The sequence below is a fragment of the Protopterus annectens genome, chromosome 5.part1 (assembly GCF_019279795.1).
Source record: "Protopterus annectens isolate FY-2018-M chromosome 5.part1, PAN1.0, whole genome shotgun sequence".
Taxonomy (NCBI): domain Eukaryota; kingdom Metazoa; phylum Chordata; order Ceratodontiformes; family Protopteridae; genus Protopterus; species Protopterus annectens.
In genome coordinates, this window is record NC_056736.1 from 379,380,897 (window position 1) to 379,403,511 (window position 22,615).

General features: G+C 39.7%; 1 protein-coding gene across 1 annotated transcript in view; it reads left to right on the top strand.

The window, feature by feature from the left end:
• The first annotated feature begins 2,306 nt into the window (after positions 1-2,306).
• The window catches only part of CHRNA10 (cholinergic receptor nicotinic alpha 10 subunit), an 867,306-nt gene continuing 846,997 nt past the window's right edge, over positions 2,307-22,615 (top strand). Inside the window, exon 1 of the mRNA XM_044073048.1 lies at positions 2,307-2,796. Coding sequence (XP_043928983.1) covers positions 2,733-2,796 — 64 coding nt within the window. The 5' untranslated portion in view covers positions 2,307-2,732. The remainder of the gene's footprint in view (positions 2,797-22,615) is intronic.

Genomic DNA, 22,615 nt, shown 5'->3' on the forward strand with positions numbered 1-22,615 from the left:
CATTAGAGCTTCACACATGTTATTGTTCCGAAAATGTATCTTGAACACTGCTGTTCTACTATTTTAAATGAATCAAAGTTATATTTAAGGATTGTCCCTGGTTTGGGCCTTTTGTCCCACCATTACTTTTTGGCTTTGTCGAGAATTCTTGTGCATAAAAGTTTAGACATATATCATGGTGACACACAGATTGCTCGGTTTGTCTGGAGTAACATTTTAAATGAAAATCGGGACGTCGGTGAAAATCAGAGGGACATTTATGAGGGTTTTGCTACCTCCTGTATCAGTGTGTCTATGTGGTTGTTAACTGCTCACTGCCTGTGCATGCCCACTAGCATTTTGTTTAATAAACAGTGGGATTAAGTATTTTTCACACACTGGATTAACCAGAATCATAACGGTTTCAAGGCAACAATCATCAGGCTCATGGGGAAACAAACCAGCTTAAAATAATAAGGGGACTCGGCATCGTCCGTCACCTTTGGGCATCAGAAGGACAGCTCTTACCGAAATCGTCCTTTCTAAGATCGGTTGTAAGCTACATTCTGCATTCTAACGTTTGCAGAACTCTTTTATCTCCCCCAGTCAATGTTCAACTCGCTCGTCCCTTGGCCAGAATCGGGGAAATAAACCGTTGGTGCTGAAAGGGCAGCTCACACCCGGCGCTGTTGTCTGCAAGCACTCGGGTTATGGCTTTCTCACTCACATTGCTCTCAAAAGCAAACTGTTCAACCTTACAAATTCTGCAGTTTGTCAGTCATCGCCTGTAGCTGGTTCATAGCATTGTCACTGCACTATCACTCTTGGTGGTTGCACTTTGAGGTGGTCTATCACAAAATTTGCTGCAGACTGCAGAGCTTTTTAGAAGGCAGATGCATTTGGCTGGCTCAGCTCAACTCTCGTAACAAAGGACACGTTGAGTAGCATTATTCGGTATCCATTTCTTGGAAAATTGTCTGCATAATTCTTGCCTCTCAACTGTCCAGATTTTCGCAGACAATGTCCTCATATTTTGGTCTATTCTTCATAATATTTTGCTTTTCTAGGAAATCATCTAGGACTGGATTCACTAAATAATGACTGTCATTTGAGTTTCAGACCATAACGTTCAGGAAATCTTATTTTTGCAACTTAAAACAATGAATCTTACGGACTACGGGGTTGTTAAATCAAAACCCACAAACCTCTCTTGTCCTTGATTTCACAGAATGTTCCTAATATTGCATTATATTTTTGGTCTATTCCTAGAGCAATTTGTGATTTTCTGGCATATCATTGAAGACAGCAGTTACTAGTTAATGGCATACATTAAATAAGAAGGGGGTGTTGCTGTCGATGATGAATTGAGTTCCAGACATCATATTCTTCTGAACATATATACTAATGCAAACAAGTATATAAGCGCCGAGTTTAACATCTATCTATGGTTTTGAGCCTTTGTCCCTCATTGCTTTTGGCTTTGTCCCCGCTTTTTGAAATTGGCAGGTTGAGAGATACGATTAAATGAATATGATATTGAATATAACAAGACCAAGAAACGAAGGCTGGGGTTGGGAGACTAGTTTTAGAAACTTAGGTTTGCTGCCATGACTTCAAAAGTACTTTAGATTAAGTAATCTGACTGCAACAGGAAGTAGGATACAAAGTTCCAGAAACAATCTTTGCAGTTTTAGCATGAACATTAACCATGAAATAATCTCATACTGTATGAAATTATTATGATGGTGTTAGATTTAACACCGTTTTGGTAAGCAATGTAACGTAATTAACTTCATATAGTAGATTTACTATTTGTCTTTCAGCAGAGGATATACACAGCGAGTTTCCCAGTAATCCTTACTGCGTTAGAACAGATGTCATGCACCATTAACGGAAGTTTACATTTCTTAATTTATTCAACATGCTGTTTTGCAGCATATGGTGGTAGAAAATGGATACACCACTAGTTGTACAATTTTCAAATAATTGCTTGTGCGTTCTTCTTTTTTACACTGCACCAAGTACAATAGCATAACCCTCAAAACATAGACATTTGTACTTCAATTCTATATTAAAATAGTGTTATGTGTAAGGGTTTTAACAGTATGTTGCCTGGGCGATGTCTAGAAAGGAGCACTGGACACGTCTACTTGGTGCCTAAAATAAACAAAATATGTGCGTTTAACTACATTTTGATTCTTACCGAGCTTGGTTGGAAGTGCATTTATTGCTCTTCTGTTAATACAAGTTTTATCAAATCTCCTAGCAGTGTGGAAATAAATTCTAATAAAGTTGGGGCTAAGTGTTTGTTCCAATAATCATCTAGGTGAACAAGCATTGGTGATAGGAGTAAGTTGTCACTGGTTAAGAAAAACACACTGAAATCAAGACAGGTAAGAAAAGGTGACGTCAGTGTTTCTCAGCTGACACAGACCTCGTTTCATGCAGGGTTTGTCTTCAAAGATCTGCATCACTATAGTGAGTCAGAAAGGTTTTAGTTTTTCTTCCAGTCCATAACTGGAAATATTCTGACTGGAGAGTATTACAGCACCGATTATTTCTGCTGCCTGCGCCTTTGCTTGGTTCCGGTCCTCCAGTCCCCACAACCTAAAGAATGTATCTGACAGAAGACCACTACGGGATCCTGCAGGCTTTAACAGGGATGACCATATGAGAAGACCTCCTTACGTCTGGCTACAACCCGAGTTTGTTTTTTTTTTATCAGGGAGCGCAGGGGGAGTCAATGAGACGACATGAGAAATTGGAGCTACAGAACTTCTCTTCTTCTATTCCTCTTCTCCGCAGTCCTGTTGCCAGGTACAGTGCCCAGTTGTATTAGAACTTTAGTAAGTGCACTTTGTATCAACACTTTATTATAAACTGTTGAAATTAGGAACGATCTGCAAAGGAACAAGAATGTTTGTGTCGAGGCGAGAGAAATGCAAAATGTAATTCACTGGTTATAGAACCTGGCTTTTATTCCCTGTCCTTAATTAGTGAATACTGAAGGGGCTGCCTGCCAGGCTAGCAAGTAATTCGAACTGTTGTATCCTGTGCTTGCAGAGGTTGTTAAGGACAGAAAGTATCAACATGCACCTGGAGATCTTTTGTTAAGTGAAATCAAACCCTTCCAGCAGAGCACTTTAAGCCATGACTGTGATATTCAGATGCTTATCTTTTGACTTTTGCTCTCTGTAATGTAGCACTCATCTACACTAGTGGGTACAGGACCCTTTGAAAGCAGCGGGAAGGGGATGCTGGCAAACATTAAAGCATACAGATAAACAAGCATCACTGTCTCATTAATACACTAGCAAGCGCAATGCTTAAAGTAGCTTTACTTTTCCTAAGGGCAGTTTAATCTCTCTTTCACTGTCTCACACACACACACACACACACACACACACACACACACACACACACACACACACACTTTATTTTAGGTACATGGCTTTCAATCACATTTGACTGCAGTTACACATCTTCTGTTTCTTGATGTCCAAATATAAGCACTTTGTACCGCAGAGCTGCTTGAAATAATTTGCTACAGCCAGGCACATTGATTTGTTTGCTTCATGTGGTACATAAAGTTTACTGCGGACCGATGCTTCTCTTTTTTTTGCTATTGTATGTCACTAGCCTGTTTAGTTTGCATTAGTCAAATCTTTATCAGTGAAGAAAATTTGGTGAAACAGTAAGGTAATGGAATTGAATGCCGTTTTGCTTGTTAACGGTATTATGATGCTGAAAAGGGGCAGGTGTCAAACATGACATTTCTTAGGAATCCTATGAATTTCGCTTGCGGTTATAATAAAAGGATTGTACAAGACAACGTACTTTGAAGAAACATGTACCAAATAAGGCTTTAAGAAGAATTGGGTTTTAAGGCTACTTCTAAAATGTTTCAGTTTTTCAAGTATGTAGACCAGGCATGCATGTAAATCATTGGACTGCTCTTCGTTATGTTTGATTTAACTGGAGAAGCGTTTTCTTTACAATCGAAGAATTTGTGTATTTAAATGAATTTTAGGCTAGCACCCGTGCGTGCCGCATTATATGAACGCAGGACAAAATAAATATTGTATTCAGCTAGGAAAGGTATTGCCTAAAGTATACTGACTGTATACAGCGAAGTTCATGGGGATTATTTATTTATTTAATTAATCAAATCAAAATTATTTTTATTTATTTAATTGGTTGGTTTGCTTTTAGTTCTGATGGATAAAGTTAGTGAGCGCTGGAATTAATGCCAGGTCAAGTAGTCCGCAGAGAAATACATTTTGATTTGGTTGCTACCAGTGAGGTGAAACACATTTTAATTTATATGCTACAGGGGGAAGCTTCATATACATCTATAGCCAAGACTTGGTAAACTTCAGGCACATTCCATTTTGAGAGATTGCCATGACACTCAACTCGACAAGGAATTTGCCTGTTTCCAATTAACTGAGAGATCAGCAAGTGACATCACAAAATTTTTATTTAAATTTGCTTTGCTAGGAAGCTATTTAACATGATGCTGGAAAATTCTGTAATTGTGTTTACCTGGAAGTCAGCTTATATTGTGCCAATGTACATGAGCAGTGCACATGATGTTATCTCCAACTAGTGCCAGATTAGCTTGATCTCACTTCTAGGCAAGTGTTTTGAAGGGTGCATAATATCCCTATTAAGTAACAGTGGGCAGGGCCAGCCCAAGGCATAGGCCAACTAGGCAGATGTCCAGGGCACCATTTTCTAATGTGGCCTTTTCCCATTTATTTATTTATTTTTTAAAGCAATGAAGCATTCTGTTTCTTTGCTCTAAAAATAAACAAATTTATAGCTGTCCCAATTTGCCCCAGTTAAAAAAAATGCACAAGCAGCACAGCAGGTGACCTAGGGGCACACCTCTCAATTGTTCCATACTTGGTGGAAATACTGAATTTTATTTATAAAAAAACAGGATGCCAAGAAGTTCCAAGTGGCACCTTTAAATTACAATGTTTACAGCCTGATCCTTTGCCAGCTATGGCAATGGGTCACCAGAGTACAACATCTCAGTTGCTGACATGATTTTGTCACTGAAACTATAATTGCATTCCTGTGTGAGGAGACTAGTGCTTGTTTCAAAAGAAGATGTAGGTGGATGGCTTATGCTTAATCCTTAAACATAAAAATGGGTTGTTTGTCAAAAGTGTATGCTGGAGTGTCTTAGCTCAACAGTATTCAGTGAGGTCTGTGGTACCTCTCAATGGAACCATAAGCAGACAGAGAGGAACAAACCTTGGAGGTGAAAGAGACTGGCATTTACTGTCAGAAGATTAAGAGATGAATTAGTGTGGTTGTAACTTAAAATGTAATACACCTGATGATCTGGAAAACAGGCAACAGATCGGACATCAGTACAGACAGCAGATAACCAAAATGTAGTGTAAGAGCACCTATTTTTATTTATTTTTTTACTTACTTAAATTAGGAAATGGTTTTGTTTTAAAGATTACAGTTGGTACAAGCAGAACTGCCTAGCAAAGTACTTCGGTTGCCTCAATAATAGTGTGGAGTTTTTTGTTTTGCAGAGTTTGCTTTTAATGTTGTTTCATTGTTATATTTTGTGCAACATGATATTGAACAAAATGAGGTGAATTGTGTATTGTGGAATGAGCTGTCTGGGTGCTGAAATGTTGTGCCACATTCTGAGTCAGAAAACTAGCATTGTACCTGTTAAAGCAGGACTTGGGTACATCTGACTGTGAACTATGGGCATCTGTTTTTGTATAATAAGAGAAAATGCCCTTGGAGAAGAGATTCAGAACATCATACTTTCATATGTTCTTAGGTGGTTACTAGGTTATTGGCCCAAGAGTCATTAACAAAATATTGGTGACGTGTTAATACTCCAATGAATTTTATGGTTACAATGTGGGCTTGTACATATTAAACATTCACAGGCAGTCCTTGTCCATTAGGGACATATGTGCCAAACCAGGAGTAAATTTGTGATTTCCCATCCACTGGTCCAAGTTATGTTTGAATAGGGTTAAGGATGGACTTTGTTCCTCATGGATGGGAAGCCTGTTCCTGAGAAGGGGTTATCTTTGAGACACATCTGTCATTCCAGTATGTCCTGTTTATGCTGCAGACCATGTTTAGGTCCTTAGAACATGTATTTCTGATGCTATTTGTTTTGTGTATGTGTGGCAAATTCATCAGTGTGGATCATTTGAAGGATTTTCCAAGAACTGAAATACAAAACTTGTGTTGTAATTCTTATTAGAGAATGGACAATCTCTATATTGCCACCCTGACTGAAGAAAGTACAGTTGTATAAAATCTTACTGTAACAGTAGATGTCCTTCTCTTCACTGTTGCAATATTTTATATAGAAGGGATCTCCTGCCCAGGGCAGCCCGATGCTCAGCCAGTTTACAGAAACCTAAAAGATCTTGTATGCGCTGTACATCATATTTTTGCTTCCCACACATAATGTAGGGCATAAAAGGGATGTACAGACAGATCTACCCAGAACTGAATTGCCCCAGAAGAGAACAGTCTCCTTAAGACAAAGGAATAATGTACATCCAGAAGGAAAAAATGCAGAACAAACAAGAGAGGGTTGGTGGGAGGAAGCAAATACTGCAACAGTGAAGAGAAGGATATCTACTGTTATGGTAAGATTTTACACAAGTGTACTATGTCCTTCTATATCACTGTTGCAGGATTTGAAACAGAAGGGAGAGTAAAAAAGCTCAGGAAACAGAATGGGGTGGAAGGCTGAGAATATCCCTCAACAAACTCATATAAAATGTTTCAGCAAAATCTGCTCTAGCCCTAGAAACCATATCCAGCTTATAATGCTTAGTTAAGGTTGGTGTCCAACCTCTTGAATATGGCACCAGCAGAGGGAACAGCCCTAGTGTAATGAGCTCTAACAGAAGTAGACAGAGATTTGTTATGAAAAGAATAACAAAAGGAAATGGCCTCAGATATCAAGGAGGAGATGGATTGCTTAGAAACAGCTAAACCTAAAGATCTGGGATGAAACAAAACAAAAAGCTGATCAGACTTATGGATAGTCCTAGTTTTATCCAAATAGTTCCTGAGCTGTCTGTGCAAATCCAAAGTATGCAGGACCCTCTGACTAGCAGAATGAAGAGAAGGGACAAAAGAAGGGAGTTGTACTGACAGATTCAAGGGCAACTCATTTACTACCTTGGGCATAAAAGAAGGATTAGTATGAAGGGACACCCTGTCCCTGTGAAAAAAAAACAAAAAAGGAGGAATGGCCGTAAGGGCCTGGAGCTCAGGAACCCTCCAAGCAGAAGTAAGAGCCAGCAACAAAACAGTGTTCCAGTTACAATGTTGCAAAGAAACAGAATCTGCAGGTTCAAAAGGAGCCTGAGCCAATTTTTCCAAAACAAAATTAAGATCCCAAGGAGGAGGAATAGGTTTTCTTTTAGGCCTAATATGCAGGATGCCTTTAAGAAATTTTTTGATCTCAAAATGAGAAATCAAAGGAGGATTCAAGGACAGACAAGCAAAAATGGCTGACAAATGGGCCTTAACAGAAGAATAGGCCAAGCCAGACTGGAGTGACTCAAACAAATAAAACAGGACCAGAGGGAGCCCCACTGAAAAAAGGTTTTGGTTATGAGCATGGCACCACACCAGAAATCTTTTTCATTTGGACATATAAGATTTTCTGGTTTAGGGTTTCCTCGCCTCCTGTAAAACCCTGAGCATGTCCTCAGAAAAGGCTGCCTGACTGGTATCAAAACCCTATCATCCACAGTGTCAGTTGCAAAGTGGACAAGTTGGGATGGATAATAGACCAAACAAATAGGCAGTGTGAAGAGCAGTACAATAGTTTTACAAGTTTATTAGTTTCCAAATGGTAAGCGCTTTCGACTGTGACACCAGCCTTCCTTAGACAACCATTACAATAAAAAAAACTTGTTTTATAGTGAACCTTACTTGCTAATAACCATCAATTATCCAATTAAAATAAACTATAATACATATTTAAATACATATTTAAAAACCAACCCTAAAACTATAAATTTATTTAAATTATTGCACAATGCCCTATCTATTATAAACTTTTAACTTTAAAATACTTGTAATAGAAATAGAATCATTTAAACCTGGGAATTGTGTGGCATTTAAATAGACTTGCCACCAATATTCCCTTGATTTTAAAAATGTTTTCCAGGGACCTTTTCTTGGAGTTTGTCGAATTTGCTCTAATACTACAAACTTAAATTTATGTGTTGGATTATGCTCTATGTGTCTGTAAAGTGCATTAGTATGTGAATTTTTGTTGATGTCATAAATATGCTCATATATGCGTTGTTTTAACTTTCGTTCTGTTTTGCCTATATAATACTCCAACCACAGCAGTACTGAAGAACAGATTTCTAATGCGCTAGTCCACGGAAAAACCACAGCTCGAACAAGGAAAATAATAGATTTATTCAGGAATAATAATACGTGTTCCCATTATGGATAGCTCATCCACTTCTAAAATATAGCTGCAATATGTACACACATTGCATTTCCTCATTTTATCTTGAGTTTTTGCAACAAAATTAGAGCATGCATTACACCAATCTTTTAGATTCCGGTCCCTTTTATAAATAACCATAGGTTGTATACCCAAAATATGGGTTAGGTCTGTGTCATCTGTGATGAATGTCCAATGTTTGCTCATAAGCCGAATAATATCTGCAGTGTCATTAGTGTATGTTGTTATAAAACCTGCATTACCATACTTGTTTGTGTTGGATTGTTCCATTGTCTGTACTATAGTTGAAGGTGACCTTACAGAATATAATTCTGAATCAACAGTGGTACATATTGATAATAAAGGTTTATAAAACCGAAAGTTAAAACAATGCATATATGAGCATATTTATGACATCAACAAATATTCACATACTAATGCACTTTACAGACACATCGAGCATAATCCAACACATAAATTTAAATTTTTAGTATTAGAACAAATTTTCTATTACAAGTATTTTAAAGTAAAGTTTATAATAGATAAATACATTTGATTTCCACTGGTGTGCTCTGAAGGAATATATACTGCCTGAAGAGTTAACTGATAACTGAAAGCCACTTATGAACTGCAGATCCTGTAACAATCAACTGGAAGAAATGTCTGAAATAAGACACCAATTTGGAAGACTTTATTATTCAAAGAAACATATCCATCTAAAGCAATTTATAATATCTTCGATAAATATAAAACTCTTGAAAAGAATACCATCATCCTAGCAACTGTGTTCCAAAATGATAATTCCTCAAAAGGAGACTGAGGGCTGAAAGACTCCTCTTCATCAGAACCATAAGCCAAAGGTGAAGGAATCTGTGAAGAATCTGTGAAGAATAGGACAAAGACCCCCCCACCAAACACTGAATCCTCATCCTAAGAATCTGGTTCCCTAAGCTGTTTAGAAGGGGTAGAGGTCCAAGAAGGAGCAGGTTCTGAAACCCCTTGAGGATGCTTTAGGACTATTAAAGCAGAAAACAAGTCCTGAGTAAACTAAGGATGGACTGAAACAAGCTTCAGTTTTTGTTATTTCTTAGAAGGGGCATCAGCCCTAACACATACTGCAGGATCCAACCCTTGGTGAGATTTGATAAGAGAACCTGGAACTTCCTCCCTGATTAATATCTGGAGAATCCCTCTAGGACCCTCCAAGATAATCAACTGCAGTTTCCCCTCGACATCTGGAGCAGACATCTGCAAATCCTCAGAGGACATGAGAAAAGATGGATCAATGACAGCCTCCGACAGGGTCGTGGCAGAGGAAACTGACATAGACACACAACGACATACAGAGATATTACTTGCTTTTAGAGGGATGTCCAGTGGTGGCTGGACAGATAAAGAATCTGGCTGAGACTTCTTGACCTTCTTTTTACCTAAAGGGAGTATCTCAAGATTAAAAGATTATACCATGGTACCCTGGGCTAACTGCTTAAGCCATTGGTTTTCAAGATAAATGGGCAGGAAAGTTAAATGGCTTCTGAGTGTCTCAGGCACAAATGCCTTACAGATAATACAAGCAGTACTGTCTTGGGAAGCATCCAAACAAAAAAGACACGGTTTGTGACGATCCTTATGGAGACTTTGCTTCCCACATTGACATTTTCCCTTCTTGGATGACATGAACTATAGGTAGTAAAATAAAATAAGTAAAAAAAAAAAAAAAACAAGGGCACTTAATCTGGTGTTGCTAAATATTCAGTACAGCAACAAGGCATTCAGACCCTGAAAAAAATGATATTCGACAAAGAAGTTCTGGGTAGTTGCATCCGTACATCCCTTTTATCCTCTACATTTTGTGTGGGGAGCATAAATGTGATGTATGGTGCATATAAGATCTTTTAGGCTTTTGCAAACTTGCCGAGCATCAGGCTGCCTGGGTGGGAGATCCCTTCTATGTAGAATACTGCAACCGTGATATAGAAGGACATTGAATGGTCTTCAGTAGGGTGTTAATGTTCAGGTATTGGCCACTCAAAAACAAGTTTATTACTTCACAGCAGCATATTAAGCTGCTATGAAGCTTATACAGTAAAAAAAGCTAACAGACGACGTTTTTTACACTTGCTAAGTAGCACTTTGCCGTTTAGCAAGTGTAAAAGTAACAGAAAAAATAATTAAAAAAATAATAAGAAGAAAGAAAACCATGCATGTGTGCCCATGTGTGTGCCTGTGTGTGTGTTTGTGTGTGAGTTTGTCTTCATGTGTGTGTATATGAGTGCATGTCAGCATGGGCGGGAGGAGTTGACTGAAACGAGCAGTTCATTAGCATGGATGCGTGGCACTCCTTATGTGTAGCATTACTAAATGACTTTAATTCTTAGTGATTTACTGAGAAAATAGTTGGCAGAACAACACTGTGCAAAATTAGAAACAGCATAGTTGGTGAGAGGGGAGAGCTGCAATGCCTTGCAATCTATGTGTTTTTTTACATAATACCTTAGGTGATGTGCACCAACAAAGTAGTTGTAATTGATGTGTGTGTGTGTGTGTGTGTGTGTGTGTGTGTGTGTGTGTGTGTGTGTGTGTGTGTGTGTGTGTACTTCTATGTATATGTGTGTGAGTCTATATTTCTGAATGTGTGTTTTTCTATATATATTTGTGATTCTGTCTAAGCTTCTGAATGTGCATGTGTGTGTGGACATTAAATACATATATATAACATATATTTTGGATGTAAAATACTTCCTCCAACAGCAATTATATATACTACATCAAGTCTGAAACATTAGGCATAAGAACTGTTTTACATCCAAAAATATAAATAATATATAGCATTTAAAAAAAGAAAAGAAAGAAATACAAATCAATTGAATAGATAGTCCACTCTAAACACAATATTGCCCTCCAGGTGTGCGTTATTGTATAAGTAATGCCCTTCAGGGGTGTAGGGGCCTTTGACTGCAGTGTCTGGCCTAAGAACACCCCTAGATGTGTCTTATTTATACAGTAGCACACACCTTGGAGGGCTCGCTCTTAAGACCCTAACCTGGTATGTGACATTAATAGAACCTGCTGGAGGGACAGATTTGTCTCCTAGAGGTTACCACACCATTGGAACAGATTCCCACTTCATGTCAAACAGAGCATCTCACTGGCCCTCTTTACATGCAGTCTGGACAATTGGATATGTAACCATAAATTCACGCCAGGGGTTCCACCTGTGTCTCTCTCTTGGACAGGGGCTATAGACACTGATCGTGGAAACAAGAGTAGAATTTGGCTAGGCTTGTAAGAGCTCTAGGGCCATTAGCCTAGTAACTTCCTATGATCCTATTATTGCTTGCTTGCTTTCAGTCTGCACTTTTTGCTATATATATCTTTTACTAGGCGTTGTTTAAATGTTTGTATTTTTAAGGTATTAGTTTAGTTTATTTTCCCAAATAGCATTTTGTGCAAGCTTGACCACGTCTTCCTTGATTGATAGCTTCCCACCCTGTGATTGATAGTTGCTTTAGCACAAATCTTTGTGTGATAGTAAACTGAACTAACGCCATGCAGATTAAACTGTATAATTTTTTAAATGGTATCACTCTGTGCCACACTTTGTAAAAGTTTGTGCTTTTTTGTGGGTGGGGGGTGCTGTTGACCTCCATGACTCCTACCACTTCACTAACTTTATACATACTGCAGACATCATTGCAAAATTTTCCATTCTTATTTCTGACAAAATGACCTCAATGAGCATAGAAATAGTGTTGAGAAAATTACTGATTTTACAATGCACCCGTGCTTTGGGAGAGAAGCCAGTCTTAACTACCACTGTATTTTCCTCTCTAAGTACTGAGAGTGGCTGTTATGGTGGCATACAGTTGTATGGTTGTGATTTTTCGTCTGACAGCAGCTTACAAGTGTTTTACTTTGGTATGTTGATACGTTTTCTGAATAAAATGAGTCGTATTCATTGCTGTGATAATCCCGTGTGCTTTCATTATTGTTGTGCTTATTACCATTAAGGGCTGGTTAAAAGATGTGTGCACAGGCTCTGTATCCAGTTTATGATTTCATAATTCATTTGAGGTTTCTTTTTTACACTTTACCTAACTAGTAACACAGAATTTACCTACAGTATAGCCAGTGCTGCACTCCAAATGGACATTGCTGTCAGGGACCTTGGCACCTGGGTTGACAATTCTCTCTCCACTGACCACCCTGTAGCCACAGTGTTCGGTTAATCTTTTTGTCTAACCAGACTGATTTCTAAAGGCATCACATATCCCTCCATACTCAGTCCTAATTAGACAAGTTATGGAGTATAATGCTTCTTTCACCATGTATCTAGCTAGACATATTTGCAGCTAGACAGGGTTGCAAAGTTTCCCAATTAAAATGATTATCAAACTAAAACCCCTTTTCTACTATGACAGGCATGAAACCCTGTCCCTGTACTCTGTCTCATTGAAGCTCCCACATGGAGATCAATGTCTTACAATCAGTGTCATCAAACAAACACTAGAACTAACGATCTAAACCTCTACCAACATGTAAATAAAACACATTATCCTGTTTTTATTATTTGTATGAAGCCACTTAAGTATTACCTTAATGTATAGCAACTGTCTGTGTGGAGCAAAGGTGAAATTTATTACATGGCTGTCTTCCTTAATCACAATCATAAATCTGAATCCTGCACAGATGCAGCTATATCTGCTCTTTGCAGGGAGAGGTGGGGGCGAGTCTGGATGAAATAACTGACCCCGATGTCCTTTGCTATTATAAGTCCCCTACATAAGGGTGGAAACACCAATGATCTCTCTAACTACTGACCTCTCTCTATATTTTCTCCTCTGGCTAAAACTATCAATTGCTTAAACATCTTACTAACAATAACTTACTGTCACCCACACAACACGGCTTTTGGCCAGCACACAGCACAACCACAGCTTTACTATCATTTACCAATACTTTAAACAAAACTCTTGATGCTGGTCTATTAACTTCAGGTATATTGCTTGACTTGTCAAAGGCTTTTGATACAGTGTCACACCGTAAACTACTGTTATAACTTCAGTCTATAAACCGCTCACCACACACTATCACTTGGTTTCAAACCTATCTTCACAATAGAAAACATTCTGTCAAATGGCAAAATAAACAAATCTGAATATCTAATCAACAATACAGGAGTCCCCCAAGGATCTATTCTTGGGCCTCTGCTATTTAATATATTCATTAACAATCTCCATAAAGCATCCCAACAAAGTACTCTTATCCAATACGCTGACAATTCAATCATAATCACATCTTCTAATAACTTCTCAGAACTCCGTACCTTAACTCAACAAGCATTTACATCTGTAGAATCATGGCTATGTGAGGCTCAACTGCTACTTAATCACAAAAAATCAGAACTATTACTGTTCTCTTCTAAACCTGTAACTCTTGACTTTAAGATATTCTCACAAAACAATACTGAAATTGAGCTTGTAAAAACATCTCAACTACTGGGCATTATAATTGATGAGAAACTCTCCTTTGAGAATCATATACTTGGCGCAATCAAAAAAAGCATTTCAAGCTAGGTAAGCTCTGTTGGCATAAACCTTTCTTAGATATGTCTACCAAATTAAAACTGGCACACAGTCCACTTCTCCCTTCCCTCTTCTGTGGTAGTCCCGTTTTCACTAACCTACACACATCTCTCATTTATAAATTACGATCATGCTACTATAAAATAGCAAAATTTGCCTCCAATATGCCAAGTCACACACATCACTGCTTAGCCATAAAAACTTTAAATTGGTTTGAATTCCCCCATTACCTATATTACATCCAACTCACTGTTACCCACAAACTGTTATACAACCCAAGTTACTGCCCTACTCTTCAAGATATGGTACAAACGTATATCCCAACCCGAAATCCTAGGTGGTCTAATAAATTACTCCTAACCATAACTAAACCCAACAGAGCTGGGCAGTGCTTTTACTCCCATACAGTTGCCAAATTTTGGAATGCTCTGCTTTCCTCTATTACTCAACTAGACTCTACAAACACTTTCAAATCACCACTAGAAAATACTACCTTAACAACCTTATATTTTCCTGTAATCACATGATCAAACCATCTTAAAAATTAACTTATCTAACAACGTCTAGCAGGTTGATTTAAAAACCTCATGATATCAGCTGTCTCCATCTTTTATTCTTCCTCATATTTTCTCCTGTTTCTAACTATTCAAACTATATAATTAGGTTAAACACCTTTTTCATTGAATGATTTATAAAAGTACATTCAACTGAGTTGATTGAAGCCCTGTTTTATTTTTATTTTTTAATCTGTATTTTTATTAACTGTGTTTTTTGGAGCTTTTCTCCGTGGGCCTCCACTGAAAATGGGTCTTTGATCCAGTGGACTTTCCCAGTCAGCAAATGTCAATGAATAATAAATAAATAACAGTTACTATCTGAATTTGGAAGACTAGTATGCATTTGCGTGAAGTAAGATGTACTAGTTAACAACATCTGAGATAAGCACAGGCAAAGCAGGTATAGTTGCTGGGATTGTCTGTGGAAGAAAATGACTAGCTGTCTGCTGTTGTTATTTCATTATACTAGCTTTAAAGGACAACTGTGTTTTTGTAAAGCAACCTGTAATACTTTAATGTGTGGCTATTGTTTGTTCATAGGTTCATACATTCATAGGTATGTACAAGACTAATGACAAGTGGGGCCTATATAAGCCTAGCCAAGCATTCCAATTGTATCCTGCAAGTTTATGTGCCTTAGAGGTTACTTTAAGGGATATATGTAAGCTAGGGCAAGATTTACAGGCTGCCTCTGTCCATTAGGGACATAGGTGATAAACCTGGGGTGTATTTCTGATTTCTCATCCACTGGTCCAGGTTTTTGTTGAATACGTTTAGGGAAGAGCTCTGCTTTACATGGATGTGAAGCCTGTTCCAATGAAGGGGAATTCTCTGAGACACATACCTGTCCCTCCATGTGTCCTATATACCAAGGAAAGTTTTAATCCCTAGATTGAGTAATTCTGATGCTATTCATTTTGCAGATATGCAAAAAGTCCATCAGAATGGGATCCAGGGATGCCTTATATGCCAGGTATATATCACTTCTCAACAGTTTGTAGAGAACAAAGTATAGAGGTAGGGCTTTGAGGTGATCTGAATAGAACATGCTGTTTACACCCTGTATTCTTTTTTGTCACGACCCACAGTGGATGTTCCAGTTGTTGAATGTGCCTGATGAGGTACATACCGAAGGTGGCCTTGTACTCAGCGATGGGCCTGATGCACTAAATACAGTGGAAAACTGACTTCCTTGGACCTAGATGCCATGCCCTTGCTTATAAGTTTGGTAAAATAGAATGATTTACTTACTACCTAAGATACATGTTGGTCATAGGCTAAATTACTATCTACATATGCACCCAGATCGCTGACTACTAGTTCTACTCTTAGGGTTGTGCTATCAATGATGTGATATTCTAAGGTGGCTGAGTTTCCAAAAGTTACTATTATGTATTTCATCTCACTGAGTTTAAGCCATGGCTTTTACATCAGTAATTCATCTGTGTTAGCACTTCCTGTAGGATGTTACTGTCTTGTATGGGATTCTATGGCTGCTCCTAGTTTGCAATCATCTGCAAACTTGACATCAGCCTTTACTTTAGAGAAGTAGATGCCAAAAAGGAGCAAATCCAGCAAAGAGCTCTGAGGGACTCCACTAGTAACTGGCTTCTCTGTGGAGGTGATCTGTGCCCTCTGTCCTAACTTCCTAGATCCTATCTGAGAGCCAGCTGGTTATCCAGTGCATAACAGAGGGGTTTATACTTATATCCATGAGATGTTTACGATGCCTGAGCAGGGTATTGTGTCGGATGCCTTAGCCATGTCAGGTTAGGTACCATACACCTTTTTTCCCTCCTCCATTGCCTTGGTGAACTTCTCAAAAAAGTCCACCAAGCTGAGCAGGCATGATGTGCCCTTGATGAAACCAAACTGGGTTAGATCCAGTGTTTGAAGGTTTTCTATGTCCTTATGAATCATTTCCTTGATAATCCTTTACATGGCTTTAAATGCGAGACTAGTCAGACTTATGGCTCTCAAGTTTCCAGGGTCTGTTGATAGAGAGGGATGACCATTGCAGTTTTCCATTCACATAGCACAAAGCCTGTCTGTAGTCTGTGGTTAAACAGTGACTCCAGTAGTCTCATTAGGTCATGTTTCAGGGCTATTTAGGAGGCATCCACGGATATTATTGGGTCCCATCAGTGCAGTATTTTTGGCCTTAGAGAGCTCATCTAGGACCTGCTCCCTAATGATAGCTGGGGGGTTTGTTTGATAGTATTTCCTTGGGGTGGCTAGGAAGATAGGGGTGGTAAAAACTGGAGCTGCATTTGTCAGCCAGCAGATTTGTTATATCTTCCAGCTCCATGTAGGTGGTTCCATTTACAATTAGTTCTACACACTGCTGTATGATGCCTTTGAGTTTTGTCCTTTGCCTGGGAGGCTATCTGTACCTCAAATTTGGCTTTAGTAGACTTAATTTGCCTCTTAGATGTTCATTTAGATTGATGAGAATGCTTTTATCATGCTGGGCATGGCAGTTCCTAATTTTGGCTGTAACATTTTTTTTCTTTTGTTGTACAACCTGTTTATGTTTAGATCCCACAAGAGTGGTTTGCTTTTTAAGTTAGTTCTGGGCTTACCTATGGTAGGTACAACTGTCTCCATGCATTTACTGACACAATTGTAGAGGGTTTCTGTGAACAATTCCACATAGGCAGCTCTTTTCTCAAGGTTTGGGGAGCTTGAACTTTTGACAGGTTATCACTCAGTAGTAGGAAGTTTGCATTGGAATAGTTCCTAAATGTTAGTGGTTAGTTGGGGGTCAGAGAACTGATTTTTATTACGGAGGCAACTCTGTGGTCTGACCTTACCAGAGAGGACACTACACTAGTGGCGGTGGTGAGGGGGCATAGCATTCTTCCATGTTTGTGAGTACTAGGTTGAGTATGTTTGCACCCCTAGTAAGTACATGGGCTGTCTGCATAGCCGGTCTTAGGCATAGGTCAACTAGGCGTCTGTCTAGAGCACTGCTTTAGCAGGGGCACTTTTCTAGTAATCTGAATGGTATAGGTAGACCAGGATGGGGGCACAGGGTGGTGGTGGTGGGAGCTGTTGAGACCTTTTGCCTAGGGCACCAGTTGACCAAAGGCTGGTCCTGGCTATCTGGTCCAGGGCGTTTGAGTTTACGAAGTCCAGGAATCTCTGGGCCTGTAAGTTTGAGGACATGTAAGTATCCAAGTTTATAGTTGGCTAATTGAAGTTGCTGATGAAAATGGTATTGGGTTGAATGGTGAGAGATTCCAGTAAGTCCAAGTCTGAGTTGTGGGTTTCTTGGGTTATAGAAGGTGACCTATAGCTTGCAAAGATATGATATCAGACTTTGCCTATGGAAATCTGGGCATGGAGAAACCCAAGCCTGTCATCCTGACTGACTAGTCTTGAGGTGAGTTTTTTGTTGATATAGACTGAGACACCCCCATCTCTGGTCCCTCTCTGTGCTGCATGCATTGAAACCCTGCACTGTGGGGTTGCTGTCCACTGCTTTAAACAATGTCTCAGTAACTGCACAGATATCCACATTCTCCAGGGTGAAGAGAGCCTGGAGGGAGTGGAGTTTCTTGTTTGGGCACCTGGCATTGAGCAGTAATAACTTTAGATTTCCTTGGGTTGGTCTGTCAGTCTGGCATTGCCTAAAAAAGACACAGTGGAGGAGAACAATTATTTAGCTAATATTTGAAGGCCTAGAGGGGACAGATGATGACCATCCTGGCAAAGCAACATGGTCTGTTGACCGTATCCTCCTATGATGACAAATATTGTACCCCCCCCCCCCCCAGAATGACATCAGAAAGTAAACCGAATCTTGAAGTCACACAGGGAAAGAGGATAGGTAAAACAAACTAATGTACAGCAGATGAAGTCACATCAATGGAAGATGTTTTGTGGACACTGCTGTACCTATATGCGACTTTATGAGCAGTACAGGCTAGTTGACTGGTGTGCATGGCATGTATATGGCACAATCCACACTGTTAAAAATGTTGTCCATGCCATTAATGTTGTCAAACACCTATGTATGTAGTGTGTGCATCACCAGAACAGGTAGCATATATGCATCTGGTTGTATGAACTTGATAGGTTTTCTGCATCATCAGACAGTCATGTTTATGCCACAAAAAAGAATACCTAGGTATGGCCAATAAGCTGCATGACAGCTCACTGTGACAAAGGTGGTACACTTCAGTTACACATCAGTGGAAGATGTGTAGGGAGGTACATGAAGAAGGGTGCATTGTACACAGTTATTGGTATGATGAAGGCTTGGAACTATGGAGGTATTACTACCTCTGATGTGGATGTCCTTCACATACTCAGTACTTGTGTTACATACAAGGGAGTAGTCAGCACTGTGACCACATGCTGTTGGATGTTCCACTTGCCATCTGCCCCAGGACACAGGTCACATACCTATTGGTCTGACTGTAAGGTGTGATGCCCACATTATACTTGGGTTGTATGTTTGTTTTCCTGATGTAACAAATCCCCAATGTCTTGTTGTCATTGCAGGTGTTGTCATGGCTGTGGCAGCAATCTTTGGTATGTGTTGATACTGTCTGTATTATACTAATATCACAGATGGAGTCAATGATTGCCCACAATCTAGAGTCCTTCAGGCAACTGTTCCTGCTATGTCATGCTATGAAATGTTTCTGGCATTTCACACTTACCTTGTCCTTGTCATTTAATTTGTTTTTTTATTTATATTTTACAGAAGGGTACTATTATCCATGTAGAACTATTACCACCAAATGTTATTCAATTTACTTATAGGTTCATACTAGGCTATCTGCCCTAGGGCATTTATAAGCCTAGCCAGAGTGTGTTTGACTTTCGCCACCTATTTTAAATTAATTTTGCTATGCCCTTTTTCGAGGTTAGTATACTGTGCCCCTGTCTAACAGTGACACAGAAGTGATACCCGGGGTAAACCTATGATCTCCCATCCACTCATCAAGATTCCTCTTGAAGAGAGTCAATGAGGGACTCTGCCTAACCTGGACTGGGATTTTATTCCAGATTGAAGGGAGCCTCTGGGTTATGAATCTGTCCCTCCAGCATGTCCTATTTATTTCAGTGCTGAGGTTCAAGTCTCTTGAGCGTGGCTCGATGGGATTTGGATTTTCTGAGGTGCAGCATGTCCATTAATTCCGGGTTGGACATGGCTTTATATGTCAGGCACAGATCACCTCTGAGCAGGTGGTATGCCACTGAGTAGAGCTGGAGTTTCTTTAACCGGGCAGCATATGGCATCTGTTTGAGCCCTTTGATCCTCTTGGTGAGGTACTTTTGGGGTCTTTCCAGTTGCTGCAGGTGTCTGGTAAGGTACATCCCAAAAGGGGCATTGTACTCAATTATGGGCCTGATGAGGGATGAGTAAAGAGGCACGATGACCTCCCCTGATCTAGATGTGAATCCCTTCATGATTAGCTTGGCTATATAAAATGTTTTTCTATTCACTTTGGCCACATGGTTGTCAAATGAGAGATTGCTATCAACTTGGGTCCCCAGGTCCCTAATTACATCTTCTGTACTTAATGGATTACCACCTATGTGGTAATTTGTGGGCACTTTGTTTTTGCCAAAGGGGATGACTATACACTTTCTGGCGTTTAGCTTGAGGCCATGGCTCTGGCACCAGTTGTCTGTTTCTATGAGGCCCATTTGGAGGATGCTTGTATCGGCTGGAGAGTCGATTATGGCGCCCAGTTTGCAGTCATCTGCGAACTTGGTCAGCCACAGTCCTTCCGTGTTGGTCTGTACCTTCGAGAAATATATACCGAACAAGAGAGGTCCCAGGACTGAGCCTTGTGGGATGCCACTTGTAACTGGTTTGGAGTCTGACATGGCTCCAGCAATTCTAACCATGTGGGTTCTGTCCTTGAGCCAGTTTGCAACCCATCTAGTGACATAGAGATTTATATTTAAGCTGGTGAGCTTATCTATAATGCCCGAGTGGGGTATTGTATCGAAGGCTTTTGCGAGGTCCAGGTAGGCTGTGTGGACAACCTTCCCCTTGTCAATGGCCTTGGTGACTGTTTCAAAGAAATCGACCAGGTTTAAGAGGCAGGATCTGCCCTTAACAAAGCCGAACTGGGTAAGATCCAATGTCTGTAGGCCCCCAATATCTTTATTTATGAGGTCCATGATGATCCTTTCCATAACTTTGCAGACCAAGCTAGTCAGGCTTATGGGGTGATAGTTTCCAGGATCCGTTGAGGCACCACCTTTGTGGAGAGGGACCACTGTTGCTGTACACCACTCTTTGGGTACATATCCTGTAGTAAGGTTGAGATTGAACAGTAGTTTTATGTTTGGGTTTAGCTCTTCTTTGAGTTCATGTAGGACGCAGCCCGGGACACCGTCTGGTCCCATTGATGCTGTGTTTTTTGCTTTGGAGAGGGCGGCTCTTACCTGAGCATCTGAGATGTCAAGGGGGCAGCACTCTGCTGGGATAGATATTTGCCCTTTTGGTGGGGGGGAGAAGTTTGCGCTGAACCTGTTAGCTAGCATGTTGGCAATGTCTGTGGGTTCGGTGTATTTTTTGTCATTTTGGACTAATTCTGAGCATATCTGTTTTCCCACCCAGGTTACTAACATAACTAAAGAAAGCCTTGTGATTATCCTTAGTGGCCTGTGCAATTTTTCTCTCGAATACTTAATGTACACATCCTATTTTGGAAACAATGGCTCATATAATATCATTCTTGAATGTTTTCAGTTTACCTCACATCTGAGTACTGTGACATTTTAAAAAGTTTGTGTGACTAATTGCGCAAGTTAGTATATGTTTTCACTTCTTTGTAACCTGTATGCGATTACTGTATAGGTTTTTTTTTCCGTAGGGCTCCACTGAAAATGGGCTAGCCCATTGGACAACCTTGTTACCAAAAGTAAAATAAATAAATATTGTACCAGCTTTATATGACTTTATATATACAGCAGTGAAGGAAAATAATAATAATAATAATAATAATAAGCATATGATGCACAGGAAACACTCCAGGTGCAGTTAACCATTGACAAGACCCCTATTCTAATTATAGCTAGCTATAGGCTTTCAACTTTGACTCAAAATGCCCACTCCACCTATCTGGACCTCTTCGAGTCTATCAAGATTCATCCGTTTGATGTTAGCTATCCAACCATAGATTGGAAGAAATACTCATGCCAAAACACAAATGCCCAGAGATTCCTTGATTTCATCAATGCAAATGCCTTGGACCAGCTGGTCGACACCACCACAAGAGGTGAAAATATCTTGGACTTGGTATTAACCAACATAAGCAACCACTGTAGCATACCTACAGTGTCATAATCCCTGGTAAGATCTGACCACAAAGCGGTTACTTTTGAAGTCACCATCTCCACCCCCCCCCCCCCAGATGGGGTCAAAGAAAAAAACTTCTCCAAAGCTGATTACAACCTCATGAGGGACAGTATAAACAGCTTCAGAGCTCCCTCCCCCTCCATAGGAACTGGCACATATGTCCAAACCTACACCAAAGTACTATATGAGCATTTATATAGCTGTATAGAATCAGGAATACCTGACAGGATGAAATCATCCTCAAGGAAGAGTAAACCTGTCTGGTGGACATCTGCAATAAATAAACTCTATAATAAAAGGAAAAAAATTGCTGTCCAAGACCAAGAAGGAGCAGGTGCCTTATTAGAAGCAATCTCTCCTTAGCCTGAACTAGCAAGTAAGAGCACTAGTGAAATCCTCCAAAGCAAGCTTTGAGTCCGAACTAGCCACATCTACTAAAGAGAATCTTAAGGCCTTCTTCACATATGTCCGCAGTCTCAAGGAAAACACCCATATCTGCTCAGAACTGGTGGTCAAGGACTCCACATACACAAATGCTGTCCCCATCAGTAAAATAGGACATCCCCAGTACCTGCCCTCCTCTTCTTATCTCTAGGGAGCAAGTCATCACTGCCCATTCAAAGGCAAAAAATACAGCCTCCATGGGACCCGATAACATCCCAGGCTGCATCCTACATGAATT